Source organism: Pelecanus crispus, chromosome 3 (assembly GCF_030463565.1).
Source record: "Pelecanus crispus isolate bPelCri1 chromosome 3, bPelCri1.pri, whole genome shotgun sequence".
NCBI lineage: Eukaryota > Metazoa > Chordata > Aves > Pelecaniformes > Pelecanidae > Pelecanus > Pelecanus crispus.
The window spans coordinates 71,613,579-71,640,266 of record NC_134645.1 but is presented as its reverse complement, the minus strand read 5'-3'; the positions used below and the strand labels follow the sequence as shown (position 1 = coordinate 71,640,266).

At 39.8% G+C, this 26,688-nt stretch overlaps 1 protein-coding gene across 2 annotated transcripts in view; it reads right to left on the bottom strand.

Annotated features, from left to right (window-relative positions):
• Positions 1–23,474, bottom strand: part of ECHDC1 (ethylmalonyl-CoA decarboxylase 1) — a 37,115-nt gene extending 13,641 nt beyond the window's left edge. Inside the window, exons 1-5 of one of the 2 annotated variants that reach the window (XM_009480684.2) lie at positions 23,456–23,474; positions 18,013–18,234; positions 12,853–12,995; positions 8,033–8,085; positions 5,979–6,059 (exon numbers count right to left, since the gene is read on the bottom strand). In XM_009480684.2, the coding sequence (XP_009478959.1) occupies positions 5,979–6,059; positions 8,033–8,085; positions 12,853–12,995; positions 18,013–18,234; positions 23,456–23,474 (518 nt within the window). Of the gene's footprint in view, positions 1–5,978; positions 6,060–8,032; positions 8,086–12,852; positions 12,996–18,012; positions 18,235–23,455 lie in introns of those variants that run through there. The other variant, XM_075708056.1, reaches the window with a different exon arrangement.
• Between the last annotated feature and the right edge of the window lie 3,214 nt (positions 23,475–26,688).

The following is a 26,688-nucleotide window of genomic DNA, read 5'->3' as shown; positions in this document are numbered from 1 at the left end:
ACAGGGCCTTTGGAAAACATTCTTTGGAAGCTGATCCAATGCAGTTAGGCACTTTAAAGCTCTGGCTTCAGGGGAAGCTAAGGCTAACAGCTCCCTAGAGCCAGAAGGAGATGATTGTATTCACATCCCCTCCTGTTCTTTGTCATCCTCTCCTAGAGGCTGAGTTCCTCCTTTACATTGGCTCTAGCCATTACTGGATCCTTTTACAAACCACTTTAACTCACTGTACGAACAGGAAATATCTAGCCTTTCTGTTGCTTTTTCACAAGATAGTTGACTCACACAGGCAACTTCACTGGTACTTCGCAAACCAGAGGTAAGCAGGGAGCTGGGAATGGGCAGCAGGGACATCCTTCTCCCACATCAAGGTCAGCTGTTCAGGTAGTCTGTCCTTCTCATGAAATCACAGCTCAGCATAATCCCACCTCAGAATCAGCTGACTGGAATACATCCGTGCTTCTCAGACTTCATATTGACCAACTTGTGGAGCTATCTGATTTTTTAATATATATATACACACACACACACACATTTCTTTTCTTTCATATATATATAGTGAAGATCAGCAATGGAGTGTCAACTCAAATACCTGCAGGCAGTTTGTCTAAACTGGGGATTAGTCACTTCACAAATGCAAGCATAATGGACAATTTCAGTTCATTTGTACTCTTCCTAAACTAATTCTCCTTGAACCTCAAATGCTTCCCTACAGTGTACTGACAGCCCAGTGTCCCAGCAAGAATCAGCATGGGTCCAGCTCAGCATTCCTTAAAATCTGTTTTATCTAAGTTTTCCATTATCTGGACTATCTCTGTTTATTATTACTGTGCAGCAGTGAATCAGCTGCATACAGGATTGTTCAACAGAAAGGACGTAAGACTGCATGGTAGAAGTGGTCTAAAATGTAGACGTGCTGATAACAAAAATCTCATTCAGCCAGGATAAGGATGGTTTGGCCTCCCAAAGAAAAAAAAAAAACAAACTTGGAATGAAGTAAATCTCTACAAAGAGACAACCCCAGAAAGAGAACTTCAACTCAAATTCATGCTTTGTTGCTGTTATTTACATTTCCAGTAAAATCCAACAGTGGTAGATTTGAACTGTAGACTATGTGAAAAATCCTCTGCCTGGAAGATTGTAAACACACGAAATTCAAACCCAAATGAAAACTGGTAATAAGGAAAAAAACAATACCAGTTCATAAATACAAGCCTGTCGTGGTTTAGCCCCAGCCAGCAACTAAGCACCACGCAGCCGCTCGCTCACTCCCCCTACCCCGATGGGATGGGGGAGAGAATTGGAGGAGTAAGAGTGAGAAACACTCCTGGGCTGAGATAAGAACAGTTTAATAATTGAAATAAAGTAAAATAGTAATGCTAATAGTAACAGTATAATAATGATAATAATAATAATGATACACGAAGCAAGTGATGCACAATGCAATTGCTCACCACCCGCCGACCGATACCCAGACAGCTCCCGAGCAGCGATCGCTGCTCCCCGGCCAACCCCCCCCAGTTTATATACTGAGCATGACGTCATATGGTATGGAATAGCCCTTGGGTCAGTTTGGATCAACTATTCTGGCTGTGCCCCCTCCCAGTTTCTTGTGCGCCTGGCAGAGCATGGGAAGCTGAAAAAGTCCTTGACTAGCATAAGCAGTACTCAGCAACAACTAAAAACATCAGCATGTTATCAACATTTTTCTCCTACTAAATCCAAAACACAGCACTATGCCTGCTACTAGGAAGAAAATTAACTCTATCCCAGCCGAAACCAGGACAAAGCCCAAAAATACAAGCTCTCAAGTCCATTTCTAGCAGTGCTGCAATTACTTAACCAGATGTCACATGTGCCAGGTCAAAAATAAGAACTGCCTTCTTAAAGGCAGGCAATGTGAAACTTCTAAAACCATAATCCAACTCTCTAAATTGTCAGAAAATTGTACTAACAAACCTCCCAGGGCTCTAAAAATGTGAAGTGATGCATGGCCGCAATGGGATTCTAAAATTGCCAACTGATTTGAAGGAGGTTTTACATATATATACACAGATACACGCACATATATAAGTTCACAGGTTCAATCCCTGTTTACTGCAGGGGGTCAAGGTCCCTTCCAACCCAAAGCATTCTATGATTCCATGATTCTATGATATATATATTAGAGGAAAATTTTATATAGTTAAAAAAAGTGATCTATGCCATACAGCAAGCACCTGAAGCTGCGAGAACCCACTCTCGGATTTGGCTACTGATTCTTCTCCTGATGATGTGCAGCAATGTTACAGAGTCACATCGAATGAAAAGTGCTTTGTCAGCCTGGACTTTGCAAGAACTCATGAATATGTGAACCCCATCCCATTACATTCATACCATGCTCTGCCCAGTGAAAAGAGCTACTATGCACTGAGGCACCCTTATTTCAAACAACAGCATCTTGTGTACCTAAAAGCTCCTCCTGATAAAACTAAAAGCCAGAATCCTTGCATACAGCGAAATATTTCCAAAGAAGCTAGTGTGTTGCGCTCTGATGTTCTGAAACCTATTCTTGGAAAAGCTTGCTGTAGAATACTAATGTCTTTACAGCTCCCCCACCACCTTTTTTTAAAGGAGCAACAGCTGAAAAGTCCATCATAGCGGGCCTACATCTATGTAGTGGTTATATTATCTTCTCCTTTCACTTCGTATAAATGACATTTAAAGCACTAAATGCATGCTTGTAAAAGTAAATAAACACACGTCATCACAAGAATACACACAACAAAAGCTATTCAGTAACAGTGCATTCCATTGTATCTCTTGTTAGGCGTTTTATGAAACATCCCTAATACCTTAAAACATAATACTAAGCATGCCTACATATTTCACAAAAATACAGAAAACATCCAATTAAAATGCAGCAAGGCCAATTTGATATCAATGCAGTATTATCAGCATAAGTTTATTCCCTTGTTAAAAGTTTGATTCTGCCATTCCTACAGATACAGGGCAGAAGTCTGCTTTAAGCAAATACCTCTTTAAAGCAGTGGTGCTTTTTACAAAGTAGGATACTGCTCAGCACTGACAAGAGTAATAAAACTGGCCTTTTGCGATACAACTGTGCAGTTCATCCCTGCTCAGAGATTACTGTGTTCATGATAATTGCACAAATATATTCATTACCAAACTGTCTCTGCCCCATATCTAATTGTTAGCTTATTGCCCAACAGCCCACTACAATTCTTGCCCAAATTCCTTAACCAACCCTGCCAAATCACTTCTCCTTAACTTCATGCATTGTGCAAGTACACGATACACTTCAAGTTTCTGCATACAGGTAACTCAGAACAGATACTTCATTTCAATTATTTGTAAAATTGCATCACTGAATCCAACATCATTTGTGCACTTCACTGAAATGGCTGCAGTGTCATACAGAACTGCAACGTACACTGACATTTGGCAGTAGAACCCACAAGCCATCTTCACAGGTTCAAACAGCTGGGGCACACTGAAAAAAGTCTAGGTTTCTTGAAACTGTACTAAAAAGCTCAGCTGTCCAAACAAGTTTCATACGTGCATAGTTTTACATTACTCAGTTTTACAGAAATAATTCAGATAAATAATTACAGTGTCAGAAGCCTTATCTTCCCAATTTTCATATCAGAAAAAGTCTGAAAGGATTTTAATTACCTTGCACTTGTCTGGACAATGATTTTTTTTTTTTTCCCCCAATCACATGTTTATGATCTCTATAAGGATGTTGCTTATTATAGAGAGTCATACTGCAACAATCCATAAAGCGGCTAAGACTGAAGATGTTTTGAGAAGACCTCTTCCTCCAGATGAAAGGTGGAGTGACCTAAGATGCATTTTTCATCACTGCCCTTATGCCAGCAATAAATGTGCCAGAGTTCATGCAAGCCCTCCCTAATCCAATTTTAAATGAGCTGGCTTAAAACACAGTGAGAGACAATTAGCCACAAGAACTGCCACTGGAAGAATACATCAGTAATACCTTAAATAAATAAATACCTCAGCTATTTTGAAATTGGATTTGTCCACACCTCTACTTCAGTAGAGATGTGCATCATGCTGCCAGAGCATATTTCAGAGAAGGCATATAAGCCATTTTGGTTCAAGTGAATCACTTCAACAATATCAGTATAGTTAATGTAGTACAAAGTGGCAGAGATAAAAATTAGAAAGTATTTCAGACCAATACCAAGCACTTTGGTAGCTTACATGTAACTGTGAAAAAGCAGAAGTGGATTTGAAAGTTTAGAATTAAAAGCAGCCACGACTCATTCATTCTGTTCTTTAAAAAAAAAAAAAAAAAATCCTAACAGTTTATTCAGGGAAGAGAACAAACCTCTCCCAGGTTCCTCTTTTGGCGTCTAGTGATTCAGGACAGAATACCTGTTCCACTAATACCTGCTCATAGCCCTCAAAAAACCCCAAGATTTTGTCCGCAAGTATCAAAATTCTCAAATTCAGGAGCAATAGCAGCACAGACTATGTTTCTCTATCTTGTTGTTATTAATTAAGTACCATTTGCTGTTCCTGAATTGCTATTATTTAGTTGCACTGGATGGGTGTGTTAGAAAGTAATGGAAGATGGATCAACAGCTGTAGTTATTATGAAAATTATGGCAGCACATCAGAGGAATTGCAGCTGCTCAATTCATGCAAATAAGAGCTGCTTGACAATGACTATAATTACATAGTATGTCAAACAACATAGCTGGAGTAAAAGTGGAGACTACGTATTTTAGAAAGCCAAAGATTTCCATTTCATTGCATTCACATTCCCTAAACTCCTATTTAGGGATAACAGGATTCACTTTCTGTCAATGGACTCACAGATACAGAAAGGTCCACTAAGTCTCCCAGGTACGTTCTCCTGTCAAAGCTGCAGCTGTCAAACACGGTGCCTCTCTGCATGTTTACTAGGCATTTATAACACAGCCTGTACTCAGAGGCTGTAGTCAGAGCTGGGGTTCCAGTTCACCACGTGCTGTGTAGGTATGAAGAAAAGTTCTAGCTGCATCTAGTTTCAAAGCAAAGGAAGATTGCTTCCAAGTGGCTCAGACAATGCAGATACCATCTCCTCTATCCAAAGCCTGTTCCTGATACCTGGAACAGCACTGTAATACTCTAGTTTACTTTGCTTAGTATTACTTTTGAATACAAGTACTTTCAGCTTATTCTGTTCAATTCCTTTCCCACTTCAGGTGCTAAGGCCCTCTTAAAGAGCACATTTCCTTCTCTTAGATAAAAACTTCACTAAAAGCTCCTCATTTTCAGAGAGGCTGCACACAGCGCTTATCCTGTTACATCTGTAGGCTGTTTGCACATTAACAACTGTTTGAATAAAGTGACATTTTATTATTTTAGTTTCTTCCAGTTCCTGCTCTGCATTCAGCCTCTTTTAATTAAAGCCCTCTGTTTTTCGCTAGGCATTCCATGCTGGCAAATCCCTGCACCTGCATGGAAAAAAAACAGGGACAGAACCTCATTTGCTTTCTTCTGCACCTCAAACTCTTGTTTCAAAAACTGTGCAGCACAAATTTATGTTACAAATAATATACCCAGAACACAAAATACCAGACTAATGGAGACTTTTATTTATTTATTTTTACTTACGACAGCCTCATAAAGAGACATAAGGGGATATACAGTTTTGCAGTCCTACCTCTCACTCAGGGGTAAGAAGTTGGACCCGCTTGGTCTATGACAGTCGGTTGCTAAAGCTGCTCACTGCTCTTCTACACAGTGATTCAAACTGTATAACCTGACACTAAATAAACTTTCCTCTGTACCACCAGGAAACCCGAACTTTTTTCCTGTGAAGTCTGCTGACAAAGCCCAGTTCCTAATGCCTTGGAATTCAGGGATCCGACTCCTGATAAAAGTGGTACCTCAAGCTTCCCACATTTCATAGGTACAGTCATTAAATCACTGACCCAACATGACAGCTACTAAACTGTTGATCTTACCTGAAATCACATGCCGTGGTAACTTCTGCTCCTCCTCCAAGAGCTTTTCCTTGGACTAGTGCAACACTGATCAAAGGCAATCTACAAAAGAGAGTTTCGTAACCAAAATTCATGCTTTTAGTCTTCTAGAAATTACAGAATTATTCAAGCAAACCATCTCTATAGTAAGAGATCAGAAAAAATTACTGTTTCAACTCATTCAAATAATTACATCTTTGTGGGTAAGTAGCACAATACCAATTCCACTTATGCTAAAATGATTATTCCTTAATTAATATGGAATCCCAAAATGAAACAGCAAGACAGATACATCAAATGGAATCAAACTAAAGAAGATCATGTACTGTGTTATGAAAAATACATACTACAGATTATACCTAAAAAGACTACCTTCAAGAAGGAGTGACAGGACAGAGACACAAGACCCTACCCTAAGCCAGTACACTACAGCAAGCAGTAGAAAGGGACACGAAGAACTGTATGGCTGGGTTATCTAAAAATAATGAGATTCAGCATGTTACCTTCAGCTGCTTCTTCAGAGTCCTACCATCTCGGTCATCAATAAAACTTTTTTTTGGAGGACAAAACCATCCTTTGAGGATAGCAACAATCTATTACCTTTGATGGTGCTGTATTTAATCATGCTCAAGGTATTTAATCATGTTCAAGGTAATTCAAAGGACAGAGGGAAGGAAGAGTATGTAGGGACAACCTCCTTCCCCACTGCCATTGTGAAATGAATACTAATGAACAGTGACTGGCTTAGGATAAGCCAAGTTCCCTAAGAAATGAAGACAACCGGTTAGTCCCAGAATTTGCACACTGATACAGCTGTTTCATCTTTTACTATGAAGGGACATTTAACTCATTGCGCAGTTTTGAAACCACATTCAGAAGTCAGCTTCCCAATCATGACCACACATTTGGTTTTACTTCTACTTTAACAGAAGCACCAACAATTTCTTATGGCCCAAGTTCACTTACCAGCTGCAGCACACTTCATGCAATACACGGCACAAGCAAACCCACTGGAAGAGGGTAACCTCATTTTTCCTATGGTCTATGGGGAGCCAGAAGATATGGGTCCAAGTCCCCTACATCCACACTCTCATCCATTTGAGACACATCCTTCAGAATCACAGTCAGCCTCAGCTCCCTCTGAGGCAGACTGATCCCATCTACAATACGTGTCCCCAGACAGCAGTTCAGTGCTCCCCCTGAACCACAGCTTCAACATACTCTAAGTCAAGACACCTGAGGTGAGGGCTTAATCTTCATACATCTTCCTCCTCTTCGCTTTGTCCCATAAATTTTGATTATAGGGAGACCAACTTATACAAATGAATTCTATTCCAATCCTGAGGATTCCCTACAGTACTACTACTACTACTACTACTAAGTCTCCAATCTCCTGGGCAATTTTACAGAATAATGTTAACTCATAACACTTTCTCATATAGATTATTTGAAAACAAAGAATATTTATCTTCAAAGAGCTCTGAGCAGAAAAAAGACACACTCTACCACACATGGATTTAATAGAAATGTGATTTCTTAAGGGAAGCTAAATCTAAAGGAAAGGAAAAAATGCTTTTCAGAAGTACCAGATGGTACAACTGAATACATTCCTCTTATGAAGTGGGAAGATTAAATAAATATATTAAATAAATGTTACCGGCGTAGGCTGCATAAGCTGGCCCTGTTTGTTTTTTAACAGCTACCGATTTCTACCGAGTTACAGAAGTCAGCTTCAGAAACTTTGAAGGCCTAGATTTCCTTAACTCTAGGTATCTCCTGGCCCTCCATATATAAGCTTATAGTTTTGGGTTTTTTTTCTGTTCCAACCTCTGGAAAGTCTAATGGTTGCAGTGTCAAGGCCTAATTTAAATCCATAAATACCTACCTGATTAACATATATGAATACAAGGTCTGGGATTCAAAATTACATACTTAAAACTATATATTTAACTTTAAACATCTTGTTAAAGAGTTAGCCAAAACATATTCCAATCCTTATAATTACTTCATAAAGAAGGGTAAATAAAATACATTACCTCATAAGTCTGGTTAAGGTGCTTTGCATAAACATGCATATATTCATCCCATCCTACAAAGAATAGCAAATTAAAAAATGTTAAGTGATCCTAATGTGAAGCAATTAAACACACAGATGGAGTAGACAGGAGTATTCATTACATTTACTCTAGCTGGGTTTTTTCTCTCTGGTTAATCTTGCCCAAATTCCAGCCCAACCCCACAATACACAAATAGAAAACCTAGCATAAGTCACGTTAAAAAAAAAAAAAAATCAGAACTCAAGTAATTTATATGAATTTCAGTTATAATTACACCACTATTAAAGTAATTGCAATACTGAATTTCTATGATGTGAAATTTTACATCCTTTCCTCTTAATTTCCTCTTCTTGCTCCCAGTTAAACACCCAGAAAGCTGAGTTTTAAAAGTCTGTATAGGACCATACAGCACTGCATACTTTTTACTGTTCCAAATCCATAAAGTTTTAGACAAGATACAATTTACCAACTACATTTTTTTATTGTTTGGGCCAAAAACGTTTCAGCCAAAAAATAATAACAACCCAGAAAGAAGATTCTTCTTATTTCTCTCCTCCTTTATGTTTTACATCAGGTTGTGAACGATAGTGAATATAGAACAACTGTATTCTCTTCTAGTACAAGAACTAAGGAGCTCCAAATAAAAATCGGTTGCTGCTAGGTTCAAAACAAATATTTCTTCCTACAGTATGCAGTTAAACTGTGGAGCACTTTGCAGCAGGGCATTGCAACCTCTGAAATACTACATGAATTCAAGAACAACTAGATAAACTCCTAACAGAAAAATCAACAAAAGATTATTAAATACAAGGTACACCTCAAACTCTAGAAGTCTTAGTCACAAGTTGCTGGGGACTAAGAGAATATTTTGAAGCAAAATCATCACCTACCTGCCTTCCCTGTCCTTATATTCTTTCTCAGGCATCCAGTACAGACAAGGAACTCACCAAATGACTGGGCTAAATGATCCAGTATGACCACATTCATATACATACTGAACTACACACATGCCATTTTATCCAGATTAAAAAATATATATATGTGCGCGTTTGGGCACAGTAGAAGTAAAAGAACAGTAGATAACAATTTCAGCATGTCTTTCAAAAAAATCCAACCAAACAAAACCAAAAAAACCCAAACGGTAGGAAGAAAAAGAACAAGCAAACATGTCTTTACTGGCATTTAGTAATTTCTAAAACTCAGTTTTACAGGGGTTGGCAAGTTAAAGAATCTGCCTTAATGAAAAGCTTCTGACTCATACCTCAGGAAAAGAAAAGATATGCAGTAAGTCTTCAGTACCTCTTGGAATAGGACCTTGAAATAATAGTAGGTAAACTTCAGCTGATTTATTGTCCATTTATTCATGAGTTCCCAAGACCTGCTCTGCCCAACGCCAATGAGCATTATGGTGTTTAGGGACAGATCTCTGGCAGATATAAGCTGCCACGACAATCGCTACACAGGAACCAGTGAATTCAGTTACATTACATTAAAGGCCTGCTTGAAAATTTCAGCATACATTGATTTACAAAGAGGCTTTTATTTATCACTGTAGCAACCTCCTACATCCATTAAGACCAGTAGCAACACTTCCATTCCAAACTAAAGAACAATCAATCCTCCATGATAGCTGTCTTAGCACTTCTAATGAGGAACAGAAGTTCAAAACCCACATACAAGGTGCCAGTTCTTGGACATGACTTGCACAATTCCCATACTACAACCATCAAGATGAAGCTGCAAAAAAACTCTTCAGAGAAAGTAATTTTTCACTTCATCACAGCAGAGTCCTTGAATTCAAACTGGCTGTCTGAATTCATACCAAAATGGTAATTAAAGATTAATGCCAGAACAGACCATCTTGATAAACACAGTTATGACTGAGCAGACAAAAAGAAAGGTCTTCATATTCTCAGGTGGTAGAGAAATTACTGGGTATCACATGGAAAAAATGTCTGCACAGAAACCACCCTGAAAAAAAGATCACAATTACTTGAGTCCTGGCCAATATACCCTTCAAACCTTCCTGATAAGAAAAATAAGGCTACTAGTCAGAGTATTTTATTTGAATAAGAGAGGTGTTCACTGGAGTCTAGTGGAATAATCACATTTTCAGCTCTAATACTGTCCTTGGAGTAAGAAGAAAACTAACAAGCAGAAAGTGATGTAAAATACATTATGCACTACATATGGAAGAAAAGGATTAATAGTTTGCAGTGGGACTAGTGGGGGCAGGGAAGAAGGAGGTCACCTTCATAAAGTAGAAAACTGTACCCCTGTCTTTTTTTGCTGGAAGAGCTTAGAGTCAACTTTCACTACAGACAGAACAGTATTTCCAGACCATCTCTAACTGCTTGGAAGTCCTCCCTCCATGGCTTACTGCTTGGGAACCTCTGTCCTAGGGCTTCTAGACAGGGACCAAGGAAAGTTAAATTCTCCTTCGTGCTTCCTTCCTCTCAGATGTCCTTTCAAGAGCTTCTCCTGCTTTTCAGCTAGCCAGCTTTTCAAGTCTCACTCCAGAATAAGGTTATTGCTCTTGGGAACCAGGCTTACAAGGACAGGGAAAAAAAAGTTTTGGTTTTTTGTTTTGTTTTGTTTTTTTTAAATTCCACTATGAATTTGCCTTCTGTGATTTGGTCACATAATGCTAGCACTCACCAAAGAAGAACAGGTAGGGGACCTGGGTTTGTTTCAGGGTTAGGAACAACTGAACATGGAAGAAGGAGGACAAAGAGGAAGCGGAGGAAGAGGAAGAAGAGGAGGAGCAGCCACTAGGGGGCACAAAAAACCTTTAGCATTCTTGGCCATTATTCTGCCTCACCTGCACCACAGGGAAAGGCAAACTATATGGCAGATTATGAAAAATACAATCTCCCCTCAACCAACAGGTTGAATAAAATAGCAGTGTTTTCTGTAATTACTAAAAGCTATGGGCTAAAGCAGCCTTGCAAAAACTTAAAGGAAAAACATACCAGTTTAGGCACGAAGCTATTGCCTTTTTTTTTTTCCTTAGAGATGCCTGTGGACAGAAAACTTAACCTAATGCTCTTTTAACCTGAAACCAGACAAAACTCTCTCATCTGCAGTGAGTTAGAGAGCAGAGTTCTGCAAGACTAGAGAACAGCAAATGCTATTCCTTATTCTATTAAAGTTTTATTTAATAAAGACTATTAAATCCCATCAAACAGATGGTTTAGGAGTTGGCTGTTGTAAAGAAACTCTCAGTTCTGGATAAATAGTTTGAACTCTCCCAAGGAAATAGAAAGCAACAATGTTTAACTATTCTTGGATCATTTCTGGTGACTCTTAAGACTTATATTTCATCACTAGCACAAGATGTAGATTCTTGCCAGAGAATTTTCAACAAAGTTATAATCAACACCTACGCATTTCATTCTGCCCAGTATATCTATTACGGACCCTAATCCTTACAAGAGCCCTCTGCCACTGCAATGGCTCCAAGTAATTTCTATAAACATATAGACAGAATACCAAATGTCCAAGAGAGTATGGAAGCAGAACCACTAGGAATTACTGAATGCAGAACTCTGAAGGAAAGCCTAGACTGCCTAGACTGCAGATAAGTAAAGAACTGGCCCGTGGCTTGGTTTCAGGTCCTCTTCCATTGCTATAATGCTAAAATAAGTTGACAATCTCAGATTAAAAAAAAACAAACCCCAAATCACAGATACATCTATATTTTTAAAATGACCACTGCTTACGAAGCGTCCAAATGAAAACTCTCTGAAGAACATTTATATCTATAAAGCATGGTGTTTCCATATTAAGAAAAGCATACCTCTCAGGGTGTTCCACAAAGTAAACAAAGCCTCCTGTACCTTCTGAAAACTGGACCATCCTATTTATTTTATCAGCCCAGAAATATTTAAGACATTGTGGTTTTTACGATACTTAGTTTCATCAACAGAAACAAATCATCACTAAAGACAAATACCAGATTACTCAGTTTTTGAGTTGGTGTTCTTACTAGAATGTTCAATTAAAATTAATTTGCATGGGCAAACCCTGAAACTTGAAATGGACACAAAAAAGCACCAGGACACCATTTACCACAATTGCAAACCAGTACATAAGAGCAGCACAGGAAGGCCTCCTTCCTCTGCAGCTGCCAAAGTCCTATTTCACACATTGCCAAGTACCACATATTAACCCATAAAAAGAATGACAGCACATGTGAAAGTTGTCAAGACAGGCTGGCATGAGTCAAAAACTGCCATCAAACCTTGATCTCTTCAGCACCATAGTTACATACAACTCACCTGACTGGACTACAAGATCAATGCCAAAGCTTTACAGTGCCAAGAATTGCATCCGTCCTTCCATTTTATGCAGGTCCAAGCACAGGTCCACACACAATTGACAAAACTGAAACCTTTCTGTAATAGCAGCCATGCTGCTTAAATTTGGTTTTGACTTTGTAATATATGAGAAGTGATTACTTGTATCTGCTTTTAAACATCAAACTGCTGGTTATTTGATGTGTAAATTCACCATATGCTGCTCTGAGAAACAGAAAAGGCTAAAAAAGAAAAGGCTTTAAAAGAAAAGGCTAAAAAGAATATGTAATGTAGGAATTCAGTGTTATGAATGAATTACAGTAACAGTTAAGCCATGACTTATAGGTACTGCCAGCATTTTTTGAACCATTAAAAGCCCTATTCTGTGACTTGCATGTAAAACTGCAGCACAGGCATAGCGCAACACCTCTGTCTGAAAGGGATCTCAGAATATCAGAAAGCTGATTTTTCTTCAAAAACTTACTTTGGATCACTACTTGCCTGGGAGTTGGGTATTGCTTTGACAGTATTCAAATCAGATCCCGAGCAAAAGGTGTTTCCTGCACCATACATGATAAGGCCTTTGCCATCCTTCCAGTTTTCCAGTTCAGTTACCCTCTCCTGGAGTTCTAGTATCATAGTGCCTGTCACAAGAGGGGAGAAGCAAATTTTTAATAGGAGTTTATTATCACCACTATGTTTTACATTACATTTTTCACCACCAAAACCAAGTTATCATTAATAAGTCATGGGCTAAAAACACAAGGGAAAGCATCACCTTAAATCCCACACATAAGCACTGACATATGTTTTTTCCTCAAAGATGCACCTCCTGAAACTCTGAAGCACATTCTGCAATTTGTGTTACACTCACAAAAAAAACAATGAAAAAAAATGCAAGGAGGCAAGCATAAACTCTACCTGATTTGTGCTTGTTTGCATACATTCAGAACACATGAACTTATACATGTATCTATCCAGATCTGTCCATCTAGTCATTTTGATGTTACTGTCATTGCACCCTGCCCAAAGAGCTGGCAAAGTACAGAAAAGAATCATGTGCAGGGTGGGTTCAAGGTACAACCAGTCAATGTTAATAAATATTCCTAAAAAAGGCTGAAGAGCAAACTATGTTGGAGGCCAAAGACATTTAGAAGTGTTCATCCAAAAAAGAATAAAGATATATTTGAAAAGAGGAGCAAAGTGCCTTTTATCTTTTAAAAGAATAAGGTAAAAAAAAGATCATTCTAAAACATCTTTGATTCCCTCCCTGGTACCTTTCTAGAAAGGCTCTCTATACAAAGTATATCCTAAGCTCCAAATGTATGGATTGTACAGCAGTAGCTTTCTACTTCCAGCTTAAGCATAGGATTCTCGTATGTTCACGTAAGTACCCTTCCTGATGTGGAACTCTACAAACTCCTGTTTCTAGAGCTTGTCCTAGACTGCAGCATCTTCCACACCAACTGAGCTTACCCAGCATTAACTTAAAGCTCTTCCTCTCTGAATGCCTATGACTCTCGTTCAGTTATATTTGTAAGAGAAAACATTTACAGAAACTAATTTCAGAAAGCAGCCTACATACAGGCTGATGATACTCTCAGCTTTATCCTCTTTTGACAAGAATTTACATGGACAGGCCTACCTTCTTCAGATAGAAGTGTGCTTCGATTAATACCCTCAAGGACTCTTTCCTTTTCTGCCAAAATGTTGGTTTTTTGACCCTACGCCTGTGTGCACAGAACTCATCCTGTTCTGAAATTGCATGTTAGCAGCCATCCTCAGGTGGGAGATTATTTTTTTCCTTCCTGCTTGTTTTCCTTGCAGTTCATTACGAAGTAAGCTTCCCAGCACCAGGTCAAGAGTGAATTCTCAGTCAAGCACTTCCACCTTAGGCTCGGTCTCAGCCACTGAAATAGCACATTTTGACAATGTTCCCGAGGAGGGCAATAATTAAGTGGACATTACATATCATATACCAGAATGACACTGGGTTGTTTTTTATCACTGTCATGGAACTCCGGACTATGAACCTCTAACAAGCCCCAGCACTTCTACCGTTCCTCTTCTTTCTGTATTTATAATTTGGTCATGCTTTTTGTGTGTTGTGCATTACATTTACTTTCACTGAATTTCATCTTGTTGATCTTGAGCTCTTCATAGCAGTTAATCAAGATCACTTTGAATTCCACTCCTGTGCTCCAAATAATAATCTTCTTGCAAGCTCTCCCAATTTGGGGTCATCTGACAATTTCAGCAGTTCACTTCCTATTCCCTCATCCCAACCATGAATGAAAATACTGAGCAGAACTAGGCCTAGATGAGATTTTTGTGGGTCTTCAGTTGAAACACTTTCCCAGCCTGACAGTACACTCAAAACCAACCTTTCTGCAAATGCTGCTATTTAAATAAGTGTGCATCAACCCTGCAGATTTCACTTTTTGCATATTTGCCAAGTTTTCTTACAAGAAAGGTATTTCAGCTGGCATCCAAGCTTTGCCAGAGTCAAGATACAGCACAACCACTGTTTGTGGTGCTTTTAATAGTCAAAGCAGTGATGCACTGAATAGTCTGTGTCCACAGAGTATTACAAGCCAAAAATCTAGTTAACTGAAAAATGGAGTTTACAAAAAGGAACCATATGAGCCAGTTACATGCAACAGCAGGGGACAAGAAACACTGGCCAGAGCCTGTCCTGTCCTCCTGGGGGAGGATCCCTTCCATTACTGACAACACTGAACTATTATTTTACCAACAGCTGTACTCCATGATGTTTGATACAATGATGAGGACACAATACTAAAGCAAATCCTCATTCTGCCAGTCTTGATCCTTCAGTATTTGATAGCACTAAGTTCATGCTTTTTCCAGAACTAAATCTACTTGGAATAATAATTTGTTTGCATCTTAATTACAATCTGAGAATAAATGCTTTAAAGTCAATTCTAGAAAATAAAATTATCACATTATCTAATTCCTGCAGGCTGGCTCCCTTCTCTTTTAAATTAAGTTCAACTTTACTTCAGCAAGAGGTGGGGCTGCTGAAATTGGTTCCACCAGGCTTAAGCTGACATTATTAGCATTTGTTTCCAAAGAGACCATTTCAAACAGGTGGCTATCAGATTCCAATTAAGAAGAGAAAAAAGGCATAGCAACCTCCACATTGCCCATTAGCAATTTGCCAACAATTCTGTTCTGCATTTGGTTCCATGAGTTGCTCAAGCTTAGAATAAACATAATTCCTTTGAGATAAAAAGCTGCTGTGTAAAGTAAATGCCTGGTAAACAGGATTTCTCTCAACAGTTTAATGACATTTTGCAGCTTTTTAAGGGAAGCGTACATGTATATATAAATTCACATCTGCCACTATCCAAAAGCTCTGAGACACAGAATGAACAGAATGTATTTGAGGGGTGGGTATTTACAGGTTCTGGCTGATGAAATCAACCAGGTCCTGCTGGGGCAATTCAGCGGTTGCACATCCCATCCCTTTTCATACTTCTCCTGAAGGGTATTAATTGATACACAACAAAAGGAAAAGGATCAAGTGCTTGCTAGTTCCTCAGCAACTACAGTTTACAGACAGTAATGTTAAAATAAAATGAAGAGCAGTATAAATTGATATGCCATACCATCCACTGCAGCAGCCAAGGGGCCAGCATGATTTTGCTTCTACTCTCCCTTCTGTACCAACAAAAGTCTCTGGCAGAGGTGCACAGTAGAAAGAAGCAGCAATTTCTTGAACTGCCATAGTATGATTTTCCAGACCAAATTTTTGCGGCTATTACCTAGCAAAATGGAGTACTGCTCTCTACAGGGCTCTATACACTACTGTAAAACAGAACTGCCTGATCCCATGGCTCATTTGCTATATGCTAATCAGGGTCTGCAACAAAGACAGAGCTATTAATTTCCTCACGGATTTTTGTAGCTCATCTTTGCTACCAGAGCATCTAATTCACATACACTAATAATTTATTTTCACAGCAGTCCTATAAGGAGAGAAGAGATTATTTTACAGACCACTAACTGAGCCAGAGAGAAAATATCCGCTAATTTGGGGTACTCAGCTTGAGATGTGTGATATGATTTCAGTACATTAACATTATATAGCACTTTGTATAGTCACAGCACAGCTACCAGTGGCCTACATAGTAGCTACAACTGCTCAGCACTTCAAATCAGTTCTGAGCCCCTTTTGCCAAGCACCTAGAAAACAGAGAACATAGTTGTAAGTTTCTATGAAAGTTTAGTTTAAGCAATTTGACTTGTATTACATCTGATCTCCCTAGCAGACTAGGCTTTATCTGTCCTTTCTCCTTTTGCTGTTACATCTCATGTCTCATGCCCCTTTTAACTTCCACAACAAATAAGCTAAGAGCACACAGTCTACTAGCTGTGCCTTGCACAGCTCTATTTTGAGTCAAAAATAAGAAAAACAATCTATAGAAAAAGGGGAAACAACAGTATAATTATGACTGTATAATAACATGTATGCTGACAGGGAGGCATTCAGAAGAACAGTCTCCGTGCTAACATCTTTAAGCTACAACTTCTCAAGTTAGGTAATGATTTTATACATGAGCTTTTAAATGGAAACAAAAGAGAAACTGCAGAGACATCTAGGTGCATTACCACTAATTCTGTTGTTCTGTTAGGTTCTCTTCCTTTCCACTAACAATCATTAGTGGAAGGAGCAGATTGACATTCTCCATGTAAACAGCTCTACGCTTTGCTAGTGGGTTGGAAACAAATTTGCTGACAGCAAAGGAACAAGGAGAACCAGCCGGGAAAACAGAACAGCAAAAAAGAAATGAACAAGATGACACGAATGTATCCACATCAAAATATTAAGAGATAAAGGCATTCTTACAGTAAAGCCTTATGCACAGCTCAAGCCCAGGCAGATGCAGGCCCTGAGCCTGTGCCACTTATGTCTGAAGAGAACAGCATAAATTGGAATATTCTAGACAGTTAAGGAGAGACAGCAAACATACCTATCTTGGAGATCAAAAGCCTCTCATAATAAAAGATTAATCAAACATGGCATTTGATTTTGATAACTAAGTATTGTCCAGTGTAAAATCATATTAAGAAGATTCCGGATCCGCAACAGCTGAGAATACACAGCTCATTTGATCTTTCATTAACCAGCCACTGGTATTTAAGATACAAGGCAAACGAAGAAGAAATAGAAGCCGGTTTGGGTGACAACTGACCAAATTACAGAATCTTAAGTTACAGAGAAGGCTTTAGGTAAAGAACAAAGAAGTAAACTCACCCTTTCTACACCACCTACAAAACAAAGATGGCATCTTCCCACCCCTATAAAAAAAACCCTATACATTTCCAGAGCAGTACAGACAAAATAAAAGGAGATACAAGAAAGAGCACAGTAGCAGAATTGTGCTGATGGGGGTGGGGTATGTTCTGCCAGACAGTCCTTGTGTCACTGAGAATTTCTTATATTCTCATGACATTTATGGCAAAGCTACTATGCAGAACAGTAGGCATTTGATGCACATCTGAATAAAACTTAAATGTTTTTCTTTTAACTAAGGAATGGTAAGGCACAGGTTTTAATTTTGTTTAGGTAAAATGCTAAAAGGGGTAACTAAAGGAGAAAGAAACAAACCAGCAACCCCATCAACTAATTAATACCTGTAAAGGCATTCATTAGCTTCGGGTTGTTCAAAGTAAGTATTCCAATGCCATTGCTGTCTTTGGAGAGGTTGATGGATCCACCGGCAAACTGCTGAAGTTTCTTCTTTATCAATTCTTCCTTATAACCATGAGCACCAGTATACAGTGATGCGCTTCTCTGCTGTAGCCTCCTTTTCTTTGTAGTCTGAAGAAAGTTCTTGCAGAGAGAAGCTGCCATTTCTGGAAAGAAACGGGAGGGGTGGGGGGGAGCAGAATCAGTAAATTTCCTTTGAGATCCACCTCAGTCCTCTGACAGAAGGAAGCAGGACAGCAGGAACTAATATAAAGGTGATGCAATCACAGAAGTCTACAGATATCACTGCAGACAGTATTTGCAAAATTCTTAGTTTGAATCTACTCCCACAAAGTTATTAGAACAGAGTTTTATGAAGTGATTTTAGTAGTTAAGACAGAAATAGCATCTTTTAAAGTATTTTCTTCTAAAAATTACCCAAAAGTATTTGGGTGCAGAATTTCAAAGCTGAAGAACTGTAGTAAGAGACTTACATATTCCATTACACCAACTTACTCTGTACTAAACACTCCCCCCTCCACCAAAAAAAAAAAACCACCAAAAAAGCTCACACCTGTGTTGGAGGAGAAATCCTATCAAAATCCCTACTTTTCAGGATCTGGATGTTTTCAGGATCTCCTGTTTTTCTGTAAACAACTATTACACTGCAAGACCTTTCTAAGAGAAATACTTGAGGAACACAAAACTGAAGAAGTCAAGACCATTCCTATATTGAGGTCCATTCCCTGTCACCTAATGCCATTAACATTTATCACACTCCATCTTAACACTAGTTAGACTTCCTAGCCTCTGGTAGCTGTATGCTTTTCCCAGTCATTCCAGTAGCTCTTGTTCCACTTTGAATTGATCTCACTTGGACACAGAGCACCAGAACCTGTGCAGTACCCCAAAGGAGGAAAAGTGTACAACAGTATTATATAGAGCATTGCACTTGTCTTTTATATAGCTACGTAATACTGCTACTCTATTTCTATGTACCAGTACACCCATGGCTTATTCCTCTGCTATTTCCACTCTGCAATATATGCATGTATACTGGGAAATAACAAGGAAGTCATTATCAAATATTATTCTTGAGCTGTGGCTCTGTTTTATTTTATTTACCTTGGAACAGAGTCTACTGGAGAAAGTGGCTGACAAGAGATTTGAAAGAAATAGGGTAAAGCCTGAACTGGAGACTGCTGATCTGAAAAAGAAGTCATCTTACAAGCCACTCGGAGTGGAAAGTAAAAGAACTGCCATGGGACACAGAAAAAGGTTTGCTATATTTAAATCCTGCAATTTGCTAGACTAGTCCTAGCTTTGCCCCAAACCCCTTTTTAATGGATACAGCTGTTCAGAAGACATAGTAGATGTTCATTTTTTGGAGAACAGGGAAAAGACCATCTTTGTTTCTTAATCATATTTGGCAGAAACAAGAGTCTTCCAAAACTCACAAGAAGCTCCTGGAAAGTTTTTCTAAAGTGAACCCAGAACACAAACATACCCACCAAGACAGAATTTGGTGACAGCTATATTTAATGCTGTGTTGAGGGCATGTTACAGTTTACAGACTGAAATTTTTGAAACATTTATTATATACACATGAACAAGCAAACACACATTAAAAAAGCGCACACAATTAGTTTATAACAAAAGAAGTGAACAATCCTGTCAGGTGTACACTTATCTTGTCTCTAGGTGCACTATCCCACACTAAAGTGGAAAATGCTTCTGTTGGGTCAGGTATAATTCTCATCGAAATGGAGAAGGAGTTTGCACAGCAACCACATTACAGGATGTGGAAGAGTATGCATTGTACCAGACAATTTCAAAGAAAGGTACCTATGCCAGTAGATTCATACCTGTCCTGCCACATCACATCCACCAATACAGCACTATCTTGTAAGTTCAACACAAAGAAACTAGTAAGGCCTACATGAATCTATGCATTATAAGCTCATATACACTGGAACAGGTAAAGGGATCATTTTTTAAACATCTGGTGAGACACTTTGAAGGGTCTTCTGAGTTCCTTACTAAATTCAAGGTTCTAATCTGTCATGATCAACTTTTCTACACTCAAGTGTAAACTAATAAAACTCATTAAAATTTAATCAACTTAAAAATCTGACTGAATACAAGATTCATTACTTCATAAATAATATCACCCAACTGCTGCTGCACCCCAACACTCTCCACCTATGCACATTCTAATATTGTCTGCAACATTTCAGCCATCACCTTTCAGAGCTTTTAAAATGGCTTCTCTTGGTAAAATTTTATTTAAGAGTAAAAACAGGTTTCCAAAGCTCATTTCTCAGCTAAATTATTCTTTTTATGTTCAGGCTCTCAGAAGAGAAACAGCCTTCCATTTTCTCTAAAATCTCAGTAGCCATTCCCCAACATAGATTCATGCAATAAAACTTTCCATCCAGCTACTAGTTTTTTTTCAGGAAAGAACAAACATTAAAAAGATGGATAGTGCAGGCTCTCATTGCAAAGTGTACCTTGAACAATTAGCTCCCAATTTTTAATGAATACAAAGTCTCCCCAAACCTCGTAAGTAGACAGACTAGATTTAATTCTCTAGGAAGCCACAATGATTGGCTTGAGAGCAAAGGAGGCGGGGAGGAGGGAAGTCTGTTCTGTTAACCTAACTCCCTGCCAAATTATACTTCTTTGATCACTTTTATACTACCTAGATTTCTCATGTCAAAAAATGTACAGAGAAAAATAGACTTAAGATATGGAAATTTTATTCCAGCAAAAAAAGAGTTTGTCATTTTCAACTGCGTGGTTATATGCATTAACAGCTCTTTAATATTATCACTATGGTAATAAAGAGCATCAGCAAGTGCGAGATTAGAAAACAAATTGGACATCACTGCCTGCTGATCATGACTCATGATTAATGACTCATGCAAGGTATTATCATTGAATTATTTTCTTTAAAACCATCTCTTACAGTACCGGTCAGTACCCAGTACTTTTTCTAATAAAAACAAGATTATTTTAACAGCTCAGTCTGAGAAAGCTAACCACTCAGGAAAAGCATGATATTTAAGCTACAGCTCTCTCAAACTAAAGGGATTTCTGCTGATCTCTGACAAACAACATCCAAAACTTCAATCAGTATGGCACACTCACAATCCACGGCATGACTGAGATTGATTTTTTTTGTACTGTAAGTGAAAGCAGTGTAAGAGAGAGATGTCGCAGTAACTCGCACAATGTTATAGGACAAGCCAAGAGATATTTATTACACTAAAATTTTCAGATTTTCAGTTTAACATAATTACGTCTATTTACATACACTTACAGAAATGAAGTCTTAGTCTAATTTTTAAAATGACATGCTATACCCATTAACATCTGTAGCACACACAGTTTATGCACAGTTTTTAAAGTGAAAAAAAATCTGACAGTATAGGAATAATGAACACTGTGGGCAATTAGCATCTTTCAAATGTTTTAAGAAGTGCCACAGCTTTACATATCACTGGTAACAACTAAGAGATAAGCCGATAGCATGGACATCAATAGTTGTTCGTTCCACAGTTATTGTACCTCTTACATAAACCAACTGTTTAAATCCCCTTTGGCGCTCAAGTGATTTTATAACACCCTGGCCTGTGGGCTAGCAGACTGGGGGTTAATATGAACATGTATCGAATGTCAACACTTCAGTATCAAAGGAATGACACACATTATATAAGAGAAATGTATGTACCTACATGCAGACACTCACACACAATATATTTATTTTTGTGTATGCGTATGTATCAGAGACCTTCCGAAAGCCTCTGGTAATGGCCTAGTTAAATTCAACTCTGATGATGTTAATAAAAAAATAATAATAATAATGGGGATAACACCAGCACCAATATTCCCTGAGCAGATTCTCTGGGAAACTAATAAACCCCAACTCTTGAACAAGCATATTTGCCCTTGCCATTCACCACTACTCTGTTGCAAACCCCAGATTTTCTCTTAAAACACGCTGTATCAAACACCAGCCTCCAGCAATGTTGCCAGTTGCAATTGCCAGCAAGCATAAAGACAGCCGGCCAGAGCACTGGATAAGGGATGTAGGTAGCAACTTCCTGGATGGGTAGAAGAACTAGGACAAACCACAGAACTGGATGCTGGGAACCCAAACAAGCACCTGAGCTGCATGCACAAACAAGAAATGCTGCACTACAGAACAGCTACACAGAAATAATCAGCAAGTTAAAATACATGAGCAGGGAAAATTCCAACTCAAAGACAGTGCCTGAATTATTGACACAAGTCAGAGAAAAAGAAAACAGGGAGAAAAGATGCAGGGATGTGTTTTCAATATATCAGGGAAATAAGCGTGCCCTTTCATGCGGGGCAGGAAGTGACACGTGTGATGTGCAGATACAGATTTGCGAGTCACCTGCAAAAAAACATCACCTGAATTTCTGGTTTTGGATGAAGGTATCCTGAGATAAAGTGTAGCAGAAATAAAGGGATCCAACATACAAAATCCACAAAAAAAATCTCAGGGAGGAGAAAATATTCAAGTGACGTAACAAAAAAACAATTAGAAAGGCACTTTTGTGACACTGCCAAAGGCGTCAAGAAACGGGAGAACAGGTCAAGAAGCATAGGAGAACGTGACTTGATGAAGTCCTCCAGCAGCTGCAATTCCAGTGACAAGCACAGAATTGTGAAGACAGGGCATGGAGAAAGGGATCATAGAATCACAGAATAGTTTGGGTTGGAAGGGACCTCCAACGATCATCTAGTTCAACCACCCCTGCAATGAGCAGGGACATCTTCAACTAGATCAGGATGGCTCAGAGCCCCGTCCAACCTGACCTTGAAGGTTGCCAGGGATGGGGCATCTACCACCTCTCTGGGCAATCTGTTCCAGTGTTTCACCACCCTCATCATAAAAAATTTCTTCCCTATATCTAGTCTGACATGGGGACCCTCTGCTCTGGCGCTACTTCCTCCATAACCTTCAGCAAGTCACTTGTCCTCCCTGGGGTAACCCGGCATCTGTGAGGCACCTGCGAGGTGCTGCCACGGGAAGGGCTCCCGTATGCAGCCGTTGTGGGGGATAACCATCCGCTGGCCCTAACTCCAGGGCTGTATCCAGACCCTACTGCTCTGCGCTGCATTTGCCAACGGCAGCTATGGGCATAGGGCTGACACCAGCGCTGCTGCCTTGGTGTGTGGAGACCCCTAGACTGCTTCAGGAGATGCCCCCAAGAGAGGATGGATAAGGCATTTAATGCCCAGTAATTACCACCAATAGTACTTAATCAGTTTTCCATCCTTCCAGATTTTCTACCTCATGAGCTGAAGATGATCATGAGACGATTCACAGTTCAACCCTCTGTGCGTATGTCTTACCAGTCACCGTTGAAGGCATTCATTTGTACTAGAGAGCAGTGTGAGTGACTGCTGGATGCTTCACCGGGTTCCTGCAGTGACTGACTAATGAATGCAAAGCAAGTGGTGACCCAATGCTGAGGGCTGGCACCACTGACCCTATACCACGAAAGCAGATGAAAGAGCAGAGAGTGAAGGAGAAATACAACCAGAGCATGTACAAAAAAAAAAAAAAAACCCAAACAAACAAAACCCAAACAGGTTGAAAATGAGTGAAAATCATTAACACCAACTGACTGGAGCATGGGACAGTGGGCTGGTAGGTGACTGTGGGGGGAGGAAAGAAAAAAAGAAAATAAATTCCAGTGTTGGACAGAGAGAAGGAATTCAGAAACAGCAAGATCAAAGGGGGCCAGCCTGGATGGAAATCAAGACAAAAGCATGGGTCTCATAGTGAAGAGCAGTCACTGGACCCTGCCTTCAGACACAAGGTGTAGGAGGGAGGTCTCATGCACGGGTCCTCCCCAGCACCGACTCAGCAGGCCTCTGCTGCCAGCTGCTTGTCACCACCCCTCACCTGAAGGTTACAGAGCCCTCCATCCACCTCATCCGCTTATGCATCTCTCTTCTTTCCTTCAGCGATGCGTGGGTTACTTTAACTTAAACACCTTACCTGACAGGTTCTTCCCACTCTAATAATTACCAGTTGAGGCAAGCTCAGGGCAGTCACCTCTCCAGCTGGCTTTCCTTCAGCTGAAAGAAAGTAGCAAACAGATTTTAAGCATACTAAGGGATCAGCAGCAGAAAACCTACTGACAAAATGTAACTTACAAATACAGAAACTAAACAAAGCTTGGGAAATTCTGCCTCCCCAAGAAGGAAAATGCACCTCCTCTATGGCATCTCTACACAAAGTGGGAACTCCTGCCAAGTTCAACAGGAGCCGCCTCAAGCCCATGCCTTTCTCAAGACACCATGGCTCTCAAACTTGCTGAACCCTGCTCAAATTTTTAGCACGTGGTCTCTGGTACCCGCATTATAGACAAATTAGGTGGGATGAATAGTCTCTACAGTTCAGTGTGAAGATACTGAAAGAGCTTCGTGACTCCTCTAAAAACAGGCTTTGGAAGTAGCTGGTGTTATAAAGGACAGGTTTTCTAGCCTCTATATTACTGTTGAGAACAAAAAGTTTGGGCCTCCTAGTTTCTAGATGTCAGTATTAGAAACAACATTTACCTCTCCAGAAGCTGACAGAACAAGAAGTGAGATGTCCAAACTAACTAACTGAAATGTCTTCGAATCATGCACACGTGAAATAAAAATAAATTGTGGAAAAAAACTCTTTTAACATTGTAAGTAAAAAACCTTGTCTGTGGTTTCAGTTTTAAGCTGGCTTGCCCTTCACACCTGTTTTCTGCTTCTCTCTCTCTTTATTCCCTTGTTTTTTATTGTTTCTGCACAGCTCAGTTCTGGGGATAGCAAGCTATGTGTTTTCCAAATTATTTGTTCGTTGTTTAGTTTTGTGTTTTTTAATGGTCCCTGCAGGCTAAGGTTTAGACATGAATTGTCTCTTTGTTCCTAACCAATTACATTCTCTTTTAATCACACTTCAATTATTCTGAAAACATAGTAAACAAATGACACAGAAACATACCCAGGTCCAGTGAAAAATAATGGCATTCAAGAATGCAAAACAGCTGACAAAAGAAGTCTTTCCATAAATACACATGACACTACCTAAAAACATTAGGTTTTGGTCTCATGGTGAGTACAAGATCTCAAGTTTCAGAGCAAAGAGTGAGAGCAAGAATCCATTATCTTCTGCAAAAAGCATGCAGGCCCTTTATTTTTTAATGCTTTGATCTAAAGAGGGTCTCTTCACCTCTGTCAACAAAGGACCCTCTATAACAGTGACAGAAAACACTTTTAAGTTCATATAAAGCTCACTGCCCGCTAGGTGTATTTTAGACACATTTAAAACAAACAGATGCAGTACTGCACAGGAACAGAAATGACCACAACCAACTCACTATTTGCCTTTTAGTCACCAAATCCTAAACCATAAAAAGCGTAAGGATGAATTCATTCTAGCTGCAACCGCAAATACTGATGCTTTCCCAAGGATTAATTTGCCTTGAAAACTGTAAAAGGTTTTGTCATCGAGCAGTGCTACGAATTCCCCTTAGTACGCTGTTCTTTACTATTGCTCTCCTTACCACCAGCATCAGTAAATGCTCTTGCTGACAGCAACAGCAAAACTGCATCCTTATGTGAGAGCTGACCACACAGCATGATTCGCAGCGGCGTATCTCCTGCTCCCCTGTAATGGCACTGGGAACTAGCAGAAGCACACCAGGACAGCATGTGGCTCCTTGGCTCTACACACTAAATTTCAGGAAGCAAAGGAATCCTGCATGGCATCACCCTGGGAATAAAGCAAAGCCTCAAGGGGGAGAGAGGGGAAACTCCTTCCCTAGCGGAGTTTTTTTGCTGCTGACTTTGTGCAATGCCAAAATCCCAACAAGTGCACTGCAGCACTTTGTCTGACCTAGGCAAGCATTCCTGGCACAGACCATTTTTTATTTATGTATGTATTTTAAATCAACAAAAAGAAAAGAAAAGAGTGGTCAAGCATTGGAACAGGCTGCCCAGAGAGGTGGTGGAGTCACCATCCCTGGCAGTGGTCAACAAACGGGTAGATGTGGCACTCTGGGACATGGTTTAGTGGGCATGGTGGTTTTGGGTTGATGATTGGAATGATGATCTTAGAGGTCCTTTCCAACATTAATGATTCCTAGCTTTTACTTTCATTAAAAAATAATCCAGCCACCAAGCCAGGAAACATGAAATTAATTATTACTCTACCCTTAATTGGTTTAGTGGTGGTAGTGTTAGGTTAATGGTCGGACCGGATGATCTTAAAGGTCTTTTCCAACCTAAACGATTCTACAATTCTATAACAGCCAAGGGAGGGCTCTGTGCCGAGCAGGGCCCAAGGGGGCGGTAACCGGCTGTTCCCAAAACAAGACCCGAAGTCTCTGGGCTGAAGCCGAGCAAGAGCATAACCCGATCAGGCAGAAACGCCACCGGCCGCTCCAACACCGGCGCCTCCCGCCGCCCCCGACCCGAGGCCCCGGCCCAGGCCTCCCCCTCCCCTTCGCCACCGCAAGCCCCAGGGGCCCGCAGAGGCCCCCAGCCGCCTCAGCAGCCCCGGCCCCCCGCCGCAGAGGCCCTCTTCGCCCTCCCGCGGTGCC